Source organism: Pseudomyrmex gracilis, unplaced genomic scaffold, assembly GCF_002006095.1.
Source record: "Pseudomyrmex gracilis isolate BER0280 unplaced genomic scaffold, ASM200609v1 scaffold_237, whole genome shotgun sequence".
Lineage (NCBI taxonomy): Eukaryota > Metazoa > Arthropoda > Insecta > Hymenoptera > Formicidae > Pseudomyrmex > Pseudomyrmex gracilis.
The window spans coordinates 33332-45316 of record NW_018020821.1 but is presented as its reverse complement, the minus strand read 5'-3'; the positions used below and the strand labels follow the sequence as shown (position 1 = coordinate 45316).

Here is an 11985-nt window from a genome sequence, read left to right as displayed (position 1 = left end):
GCGCAAGTGCGTTTGTCAAATGTTTTACTTTATAAATAAAAAAGTTGAAAATTTCTAATAATTGCAAGTTAAAAAGTATCAATTCTTATGCAAAAAAGTAATCTCTCTTTTTCTTCAAAATTTCATTGAAAAATATTAAGTGGTTCAAAAGTTATAACAGTTTTTCTAAAATATCGCAATTATCCGAAATTTCACGAATTTTCCCCGGTTCCGCGTAAAGTCTGCTCCAAAAGAACCCGGCGTCAAGGTGTTAATAAAACAATTATGTTGACGATTATGTGAACCTTTTGAAGACAAACTGTGTATTCAAAATAAATAGAAAAAATTGTATAAATATATAAACATAAATGTGTATATTTAAAGTACATTTAAGAAAGTATAAATTATTACGAGATAGAAAGTAAATACCATTTTTAGTCGGAAAACATAATTCTTTGAGATATATTTTAAAAAATTTCATAAATAATATTATTTTACATATTAAAATAGTGGTATTTTTTGACAATTTACTTTATGTCAACATATTGTTTGACAATTCATTCAAGATTTTTATTAAGTCATCACGTCAATAAACAAAGTTCGCGCATTCAAGCAATACAGCCGTAAAATTCGATATATCGCGCATTAAAGTGTCAAATAATAAATTTTACAATCGTGAGATTTCTTGATAATATACATATATATGTATGTTTCTCGTTTGTCGTCATCTGCGAGATACATATCGAATAATCACCGATGATTCGCCAATAAGTCTTTGAAATATATACACATGAATGACTCTTTGTTAATAGTGATAGTTTCGACAGGCTTCTCTCTGAGACCCACGCGGCTTCTTGTAAATAATTACGCCTCGCATCCGGGAACACAGAACGTGATTACGATCGTGTGAGTAGATTCACGCATGTTCACATATAGACATTTATACGAGCAGGACGGCAATGAATTATAACTCTGATGATATAATAGTCAATAAACTGGTTCGCGCGCGCGCTCGTCGCGACTGCGCGACTCATGTCTTTAACGTCTTGACGCGTGTGTACGATTTTCTCTGATGGACGTCGCAGTATATGTAACTCAAGCATATATCATTATAAAATAAATATATTATATATATAAATGAAAATTAGATAAAGTGATTTTAAAAAGATATGTAATAATTTAATAATTTTACGAGAGAGAGAGAAAGAAGATAATTTATGACGTTTTGCTACTTTTCCGTAGTGTCTAATACTATAGTTTTAAATAAATATAGTTTATCACATAAAAACTAATATATGGAATCCTGATATTCTTTTGTATAAGGCATTCTATATATAATGTACATGTATAGTTTACTAGAAACTGTTGGAAACTGTGTGACGAACTAAAAGAAAATTATATTGCAAAGCTTTTTCTACAAGTCATCATAAACGCTAGATACCATCTGTAGAACATAATTCGCAGTTTATTGCATCTTCTATATTGTACTTGCCGCGAAATCAATTTACTCTCATAAAATCGAACAAAGAGTAAGGCACTTCGATATCTACTACATATATTCTCGTGAGTCCGAATCGTGAAAAAGGTAAGTCTCTCTTCCTACTGGATATATCTCATTAGACGCGAAATTCCAAACCGTGTTTCTCTTTCATCTTTGTGAGCAAAATAGAAAGAAAGGGAGAGAGAGAGGATTAAATAAAACACGTGCACATCTCCGCGTCGTTGCCATCTTGGATTCTTTTGTGACCCCTTGGATTATTGCAAAAATGTTGTATATCTGCTTGCGTATCTCGTATCGGATTTGCCCTACGGTTCTCGTGAAATCGAATACGATCAAAACGAAACAGAATTTACATACTATTAAAAGAGCAATGCACTAATTGCTCGTGCAATAAAATATATATTTTTATTGTTTTTATTTATTTTAATTTCTAATTTGAATATCCATATAATATACGTAGGTTGTTTACTCACAATTTAAATTTCTCTCTTAAAAAATATAATTCTATTTATCTTTTAATTAGTAATGCAATGTTATATTTTGCTTGCCTAGAGATTCTAGAATTAACAAATTAGAAAACGATTAATTGGTTTTTACTTTCGCGTGAAATAAGTGATCTACTATTTTAGTCAAAGTAGCATCAGGTTTTTAATTAAATTATATATACATAAAAGATACATACATAGAAAAAATAGTAACATATATATATATATATATACATGCAATACATATGTTAAAAGTTAAAGTATTATTTCTAATTAAAAGAAACAAATTACATAAAAAAATGTAACAAATTTTTGCGCGTTCTAATTAATGTTTTTGTATCTAACTTGTTTCTTAATTGCAAATTGAGACACACGCACATGCAAAGAAGTTGAGACAAGATGTTAGCAAGAGAAATCTGTTGATACAATCCGACTTCCTCCGCAGGTACGCGGTGCCTTCAACAATTTGTTGAGAGAGTTAAGATCATTAATCTGCTTTCGGTAGATCATCAATAGCGCGAAAGATAGCAGCGGTGCAACGATGTACCGGTAATGGGAGCTCTCAATAACTTTCGCGATCCTCATCTTCTCTCCGTATAGTTTTCTTCTTCTTCGTCGTTCTTTCTCACACTATGTAGTAGTATCATCCCCGGAACTTTTCCTCTTTTCTTCTTATTATTAACCATTCTACCCGAGACTCTTCTTTTATCCTCGTTCGTTGTCGCCAATTTCTTCGTCTTGCTCCTGTTTCTTCGTTCACGCGGGTGCTATACACAACTTTTACTTTAGAAGAAGCTCGTCCGCTAATTTGTCCCCACAGATAACCAAGCGATCCACGAAAAGCCTTGTATCTGCCTGTGACATCTTGCAGAGCCTTACAATTTCTCCAAAAGCCGCGCCAATGAAAAAATAAACCATCGAAAGAGAGAAAGAAAGAGAGAGTGAGAGAGAGGCGCTGCGAAAAGATTAATGATTGTATAGAATACCACGGCGATTTTTTTGCGTTGCGCTGACCATCTTACAAGTTCTGTGATTATTGATAAGAAGCTTTGACCATATGTTTACATGTTAACAACTTACATAACTTTTCATAAAATTAATTTATTTTTATTTTGTTTTTGATTAATTAATAATTAATTTAGTTTTTTATAATCTGAAAGAACGCTTAATTTTTTTAAACTTTTTTAAAGAATGTTATAGAAAAGAAGTTATGGGTTTTAACAAAGGATCTATCCTTTGCAACACAGCGTGCATCTACGTAATACTAGATATCAAGTATATAAATATATCTGACGAATAATAAAAAGAATATAAAAAATTAACGGTGTGATATAAAAAATTTTAAGATTCTGTTGTTTCACAGCACCAATCAAACTTCTTTCGTTTTCGTTCTCGTTTGCGTTCTTGGATGCATGCGATCCAGATTGTACATATAACACGTACGCTTGCGTCTGCTATTTCTTTTCTTCCACCTCAAAATTAATTAACGCCCGGTACGCTGTAATATGCGGCCATTAGGCAGCAGCCGTCGCTTAAGATAGCGCTTTAAGAGCTCCTCTTTTTCTTAAGAGATGGATGCCGTTATCGCGACTAAGCAGGGAACGAATGCCAAAATACAAAGGGAGACGGGGAAGTTGAGTTTTCTCTTTTACCATCTCCCCTTCTCTCACAGGGTGCGCAATGGCAGAAACAGACGCGACGAGACAGAAATGGTTTTATCAGTTCTTTTGAGAGCGTTCGCACCTCTTGACCCTCAGCCTCGTAAAGCCGAAGAAAAACGGATGCTTGTGCGCGTTGCACGCGTGCGCGAAAGGTTCAGCCGCCCGCGCGCGATTGTAAAATCAGTGCACTAGCCTGTCACGATTGATAATGCTGTATCAGTATAAATTCCGAGATGCGCACGACTTTTGGAATATTTGATATTTCTGTGAATTTTTATTATAAAATTAGCACAGAAAAGAAAGTTTTAAAAATACTACGTAAAAATAAATTTATAAGTTTTCATTTATTTAACTGCTAATTAAATGTATGTATTTGTCTTTAATGCATCGGTGCTACTGTTAAAAAAAGATATAAAATAAAAAAATAAAAAACTTGATTGTGACACTTGATATTTGACTTTTTTGTATCAGGCTGCTTTATAATCCTGATGAACTGAGAAATCCACGTCGATATAAAAACGATAAAAAATATAATATAAAAAATTTAATATAAAAATGACACTAACGTGGTTTAAATGGCTTGAATGCTATTTTTAAAAATGAAGAATGTAAATTTTTAATCATTTGTTAAGTTTCTAGTAGTTTAATGCTATCGATGATCGTAATACAATTACTTGCGCACCGTTACTCGCGCGACGAACTCAATGATAATTAGTTTCACGAGTTTAACCAGGTGGCAAGCTTGACCAATCTTTTTATGCTTCCACACGTCCTCACTAATCACACTCGACACACGCTAAACTAATAGTACGTTGTTCGCAACCAGCAAGAGCAAGCAAATCTTTACGATTTAAATCAAATTTGATTTTGCACTTGTTATCAAATATATATTTTTTTAGATTATTTAATCTGGATAGAAAAAAAATCATGGCCTCAATTTATACACGTTTAGTTGTTACACCATATAATAGTTTAATAGTAACTCCGCTTATGATGATTGAAAAAATAGGCGACATATATAAATTGTTAGTTTACAACTTTTTTCAGCGCAACTTGTCTGATGAGCAACTCCGTAGATAATTGGATGAATGGCAATGACATCACCTGTGGCGGCATTCCAGGATTGTCGAAGGAGAAACGCGAGCTTTGCTATATAAATCCCGATGCTACCATGGCTGCAGTTAAAGGGTTACAAATGGCTATATCTGAGTGCCAATATCAGTTCACGTGGCATAGATGGAACTGTTCGTCCATTACTCTCCGAAATAGACTTCAGCAAAACAGTGTTCTTCTTCAACGAGGTACGAAAAATACGTAATTCTCTTAACGATCAAAATTTGATTAGTTTCTGAACTCGTGATTAACAATCCGTTGATCCGCTGATGACAAACTGAAATTTTTTTTCTAAATTATTAAATTAGTCTCAATTTAAATAAACACAACTGCGCTATAAATATGATCAAATGGAAAATGTAAGACTCGATTAGATAACTAAAATAACTGATAAAATAACTCTAATAAAATAATATGAAAAACAATAAAGAGAAAAAGATATACTTTTGGAAGAGAGGTTTTTTATATATTGTGTCACACACATTTTCAAAAATCTACGACGTGTCTGTTACATTACAAAACTATATTTTTGTTACTATCTTACGTTAGGCATATATCAAATAAAAATGTTATTATTTTATAAATATATATGATATAATGTAGCAAATATAATATTTTTTTCAACTACTCTACTATATATGTTAATGTATATATGTTATGTTTAAAAAGCAAAATATGCAAACCACATGCAAACCGGAAATTGTTAATCGGAAATTTATACTCTGCGATATTTCGCATCCATGAACAAAAGTTCTCGATGATTCTTCATCACGTAATTGCTATATTCAAGTTTCTCAGAGAACACGAATATGTCTTTTACGACGTCGTTGACGGGGACGGTTGAGGCGAGACGAGACATTTCCTTAAATCAAAGCGTAAGCTACTCGCGACGGACCCCGAAAACCTGTCCCAGTTCCATAAGAAGACTCACGGCCGCCAGCCTATTCCGGTGTGACATATAAATTCGTCGTAGCGCGTACGTGCGCCGAAAGAGGAAACATATATTGTGTCGGGCGAATGCGCGACATCGAGCGCACCTGACCTGAAAGCTTAAGTTCGTCCGCGGAAAAAAAAGAAAGAGAGAGAGAGAGAAAGAGAGAGAGAGAGAGAGAGAGAGAGAGAGAGAGAGAGACTCAGAAATCAACTTCCCGTTCAGCTCTTCGTTATCTGCCTGTGAATCGGTACGTCTTTTCTTGTTTGCGAGACAGGAGGAGGTGTCGATTCTACGACTTTTTCGAAAGTTATGTAAAGCGACCCGTCTGACCAATCGTAGAATTCTAACGAGAGAAAAATTTTAAGAAATTATTATAATACTCTTCAACATCATTTCTCGCAGTTAGCAAAATCATTTTCTTTTCGTTTCTACCACATTGTTCTTATTTTATTTATTTTCAAATGTAATGTGTTTTGATAAAGAAAATTAAGTTTTGCAGCAAATAATTCCGTGTTGACGCAAGAATAAAATTTTTGAGTCTGTTTTTAATCACGTCGCCTTTCATTCAAAACTTTCTTGTACTTGTTGTGATAAAAGGATCAGATGTGCAAAAAAGTGACTCGTTGCTTACCTATAATATTAACACAACAATCACTTGGTCATTATTAGATTTTCGTTTTTCAAGAATCAAATGGCAGTAAGCTTTTGAGAAACGCACCATCTCCGTAAGCGTTTCTTTTTTAAAGATATTGATAGGCTCCAGGTGAAGAGAAAGAGAAAGAAAGGGAGAGAGAGACGGTCTGAAGACCGCGTTTGAGAAATCTACCGTATCGAATTCGGACCCGGCTTCTCGAGAAGAGTCGTTCATAGTTAAGTCGCTCGGACACGGTCCTCTTTGCCCTCTCGTTGCTCCCTGCTTCCCCCTTTCCTCCCCTATCTCATTCTCTCTCGCCTATCGTCACGATTTTGTTGGACTTCAGCAAAACGACTTAATGTATTATGAAAAGTACACGGAACCGATCTTTGGCCGCTTCGACCGGTGCGCAAGGCCCACACAAGAAGACCGGAGTCCGCTGTCGCGCTCTCTCGTAACGGCCGCCTTTGACACTGCACTATGACAGGATTTATAGTTATAAATATGGAAACACCTATATATATATACATATATATATATATATATATATAAATGTTCTGTTTTATTTTTAAATGACTCAGGTAATTTTTTCACTCTTAGATTCTGACATCAAAGATTTCATAAAAATAACGACGTGATAGACCTTGTTAGAAGTCGACGTTATTTAAACGTCGAAGATGTTCATAAAAACTGGTTGTATCAATTAACCTTCTGTATTAATTATAGAATTTAATTATGGAAAATAATAAATACTATAGAAAACAAAGTCTATAATTATCATAGAAAGTAATAAATTATAGAAAATAAGAACAAAACTAAGGGAAACAATAGTTAATTGAACAATCGAACTCATTGAACTTGTTTTATCTTTGAACTACCCGTTCTCGAAGAACGTGAGACTTCTCTCGCGCAAGTGCTATCTATTGAGTAATCTAAATAGTGATTTGAGCTTTTGACACGCGGGAATAGCGTAGGGCACTATTCGTCACTACGTCGCTGCGCCAAGCTGCAAAGAGACAGAGATCGCACTATGCGTTTCTCTCAGAATTCTTTTCTACCGTCCTTTTCGGATTCTCCTCGAACTGTCCTTGAGAGGAGAGATGTATAACTTCTCGCAGAAGATTTATTACACGTTTTCTCCGTCCCTTTCGTTGTCGAGAAACAGCGATGGTTTCGCGGCACAGTTATCTGCATCAAAAAACAGTTGCTTTGCTACCAATAGTCGTATATAGCAAAAGCTTACAACCAACCCCTTCTACCGGCTATATAAAGAATCTCTTCTTCCTGTTGTATCTTTCGAATTCGGTCACGGTTTACTAAGTAGACGTGCGCTTTTCGATGTAGACGTTAACAGTCTTGGCGCCGAGACACAATATCGAGTCTGATAGTGCATACGCGTTTAAAATTGGTGGTCATCATTCTGGTTCAATCATTTCCAATATTTCTATCAACCTGGAAGATTTCGGAGAAATTCTCTGATCCGGAGACAATTTTCGACATTTACTGAGGAGATTCTTTAACGTTGTCGAGTTCCGTGCGATCGACGCAATCAGCTGCGAGCTATCCTTACGTCTTTACTCAAACAACAAATAAACGGACCCATTTTGTTGCGACTGATCTACTTCTAGATCTAATCTAGTGGTTAAAAAGATTTTTTGTTATTGCTGTTATCCTTATCGCCTTGTTTTCAGATAAATTTTATTACAAATCTATTATTAAGTTTTCAATGAAGTTATTGATAGATATTACACATACGGAGAAAACATTAAATTCTTTTCAAGTTGGCACAATCTATTACTCTAAACTTGTTTAGCTGTTACTGTTAAAACAAAAATATGCTTTGCAACGCGATTTTCATGTGAAATCGGGCGAGAAATTGATCGCGATTTGGCCTGTTGCGCGCACGGAGTTTGGCATTACATTGTTTCAGACACCCCGTCGCGAGAAATCGTTTATACATGCGGATGCCTGCCGGCCGTCGCTGCTGATGCCCGCGCTTTGTTTTGACGGACCGCTGAATAATCTACTACTGAACCGCGCCTGATGGCTGGCTGTCTGTTTGTCTGTCTGCTCATCGTCTTGTTCCGTTGTCCCGAACTTGCTACCGAAGTTCCTTCTACGGAAGCTCGACTGCTGCGGTGTCTCGCTGTTTCATGATCTCTGTCCTTATGCGCGAACAGAAAGAAGCAAATGCGTTATCGTGCATATATTATCTTGCATTATCCAATGTCGTGTTCGTCACCGACCACGAGCAGCAATTTGCTAACGAAGACAACTGCGGAACGCAAGTGTTTTCTTTTAGTGTCTCGATATATATATATATCGTGTTTTGACGATATATATATATCGTGACCACTTACAAATATATCTGACAATCCTGTAATTCTATTATTGTATTCCGATATGTTTTTTTCCTTTGCTTGCGATGGGAAAAGAATACTTAATACACACTCCTAGTGTATTTGCTGAGAAACAAAGCATAATATAGAATTTATTAAGCAATAAAATTATATTTTTAGAAGACTATAATAACAAAAACTATAAATTTGTGTATATGAGGGACGTCCTCGGGTTCTTTATATAAAAATAATTGTGTAGAATGATCGGCCACAAGAACTATTTACAAGAAGTTCTTGTTCACTCTCTCAGCATGACACATCTATCTGTACATTGTATTTACTCTGTCTAATTTTGTATATCGTTGAAGTGTTATTTTTTTTCACTTGAATTGTCGACTGAAGATGACTTAAATAAAAGTTGAAACGTTTCGACACAAAAATTCAACTATATCTTTGCAAATAACGCCCTGCATCTGGTTCCTATTGGCCGATCATTCTACACAATTAAAAACTATAAAGTTTTGTGTATGAAGACGACATTTAATAGATCAATCACATAAAAAAGAGCTAATACGCCTTCGTCAAAATATAAGGCGACAAAAGGTAAGTAAAATCGGCCGATTATCTCAATCACGTTTTGTTACAGGATATAGGGAGACAGCATTTGCCTACGCGATTTCGGCAGCTGGCGTGGCTCACAACGTAGCTCGTGCCTGTAGTATGGGTCGCTTGATCTCTTGTAGCTGCGATCCGTCTAGCTATAAAGGTAAAATCCCAGCGAGTGCCAGAGGCGTACAATGGAAATGGGGTGGCTGTTCTCACAATCTTGACTACGGCATAGAATTCTCGAAACAGTTCCTAGACCCGCGGGAAGAAGTTGGCGACATACAGTCTACAGTGATTCTACATAATAATCAAGCTGGTCGTTTGGTAAGAACCGCTTTTGCAACTTTTGTAACTCATGTTAAGTTTGCTCATTCTATACTTGTTATTCGTTTTTTTGGACGTAAATCATATATATGCATAAATATTGTACAATTCTATCAATGAAGAAAACGTACGCATTTTATACTACAAGCATACAAAATATCGTCTTTTTATGGAGACTTCCGTGTACACAAACACATAGTATCCCCACGATAAATGATGCGCCATTTAAAGCAGTCGTGCGCAAGAAACGTACCGTTAAACGATCAACGGGGAATCTCGAGAGGAAGCGACTTCGCAATCGCGTGCCGTGTCCACCCGCGAATAATATAGCGCGCACGCCATCGTACGTGGATCCGTGAGAAGTTCCTTCGAGTTCTTTTTGAGCGCGATTCTTCTCTCTCTTCGTCCTTTCTTCCGACTTTTCGACGGCTCTTTTACTTTTTAGCTCTTCTTTCTTCCCTCCTGTGATAGAAAAAGAGAGGAAATAGATAAGAAAGAGAAACAGAAGAAGATAGACAAAAAGAGAGAGAGAGAGAGAGAGAGGGAGGGAGGGAGGGAGAGAAAAGACTCCTCCTCTTCTTCCATCGACCTCTCCATGTTCGCTCTCTCGCCTCGACATTATTAAGACGTAGCCCCAGGCTGGACCACCCAGCCGTAGACTCATTAACTGTTTTGTACGCGACACCTCTTTGTTTAAAAGAAACTGGGCCCTTCTTCCTTCTCCCTCCTTTTCTTTGCCTTCTTGACTACTTTGCGCGCTCTGCGCATCCGAGCAGCTGTTTGTACACCGTGTTAGAACCGGCGTTTTTCAGCCAACTTTGCAACACCGTGGACATCGCGCAATCTAAAGGAACGATTCGATTACGTTCGCCTCGTCCGTCGAACCGAAAGCTACAGCGAAAAAGAGACCCGGCCGTGACAGATGTAAATGAAAAAGTCGGTCGACCGTTTTGTACAAAGTCAACCGAGGTGATTTTTTGTGATTTTGTCGCTCAGTATTGTCAGTTCACCTACGAGATCTTTTTCAGTTTACTGAAACGCAAAGCTATATATTTTAGTTGTATTCAGCAGAAAATAAAATGAAGAATACATGTATAAACGTTGTATTTTTAAACTTTCGATTTTACGTTACATTATGTTTATAAATTCATATTTACTTAATTATTACAGGCAGTAGCCAGCAACATGCAAGTACGCTGCAAGTGCCACGGAATGTCCGGTTCGTGCGAGCTGAAGACCTGCTGGAAAGTCACACCGGACTTTCGGGTAGTCGGCAAAACCCTCAAGAACCGTTTCAGAAACGCTGTATTGGTAACGCAGAACAATATCAAAGGAGATGTGATACCAAATAAAATTCGGGGACAGCGTCGGAGACGACCCGATCGACAGAAAAAGAAACATCGCGGCAATCTTGATCGTAAAAAAAAACCACGGAATCTTGCCAAGCAGTTGTTCTACTACCAGAAATCGCCCAATTTCTGCGAACGTGATCCGGAGATTGACGTAGCCGGCACGACCGGTCGCAGATGCAACAAGACTAGCACAGGTGGAGACGGATGCTCCAGTTTGTGCTGCGGCAGAGGTTATAATGTTGTGCGACAACGACGAACGGAGCGGTGCATGTGCAAATTCCATTGGTGCTGCGTAGTGCACTGTCATAATTGCACGGTAGAAGAGTGGATCACGGTTTGCAAGTGAGACGGAACTTTGGCGGAGAAAAACAGAAGAGTAGAAAAATAAAAGATAAAAGTCTCAAAAAACTGATAGAAATCAAGGCGGTCTTTTTTATTTTACTATTAAGTCAAAAATAATAACAAAAACCGATCGACTGAAAGAAAAAAGAAAAGAAATTGGAAATTTCATATTTGCACGCGAGAATCCCTTATATAAAATGTGTAAAAATTAATATCGTGTTATTAAGCTTATCGATTGCCAATATGAGACAGAAAATTGATAGAATGGTTCTTATTGGTATTACTAAACACAAACAATTTTTCCTGAATGATCCTGGAGAACGTGTGATTATAAAACAGATCGCTCTGCTACCTTTGAATCTCTTTCTCTCTCTCTTTTTTTCTTCGCAAAGAGATACTGAAATGTAATAATCTTTATTAGTAAAATCCGATTTTTGTACTCCGACTGAACGTATGAGAGAAATATGAATCAATTGCAGAAATCCACTCATATCAGGAGAGAATTAGCGCGAACCATAGCGTGTGTGAATACTAGAAACTAATTTATAGACAAAGCAATAATAACCTAATTTATTTATAACGCTTTATTTAATTGATATTTAATTGATATTTTAACTTTTATATAAGCCGTAAGACACCTTTCTCTTCCAGCACAGTATTATTAGACGAAAAATATGTGTCCTCTATTCGGTGGACATAATTGTACACAACTTAA

At 36.4% G+C, this 11985-nt stretch overlaps 1 protein-coding gene across 1 annotated transcript in view; it reads left to right on the top strand.

The window, feature by feature from the left end:
• LOC109859099 (protein Wnt-10a) overlaps positions 1–11985 on the top strand; it is a 15805-nt gene extending 3820 nt beyond the window's left edge. The window contains exons 2-4 of the mRNA XM_020436999.1: positions 4674–4927; positions 9293–9576; positions 10747–11985. Coding sequence (XP_020292588.1) covers positions 4674–4927; positions 9293–9576; positions 10747–11274 — 1066 coding nt within the window. The 3' untranslated portion in view covers positions 11275–11985. The remainder of the gene's footprint in view (positions 1–4673; positions 4928–9292; positions 9577–10746) is intronic.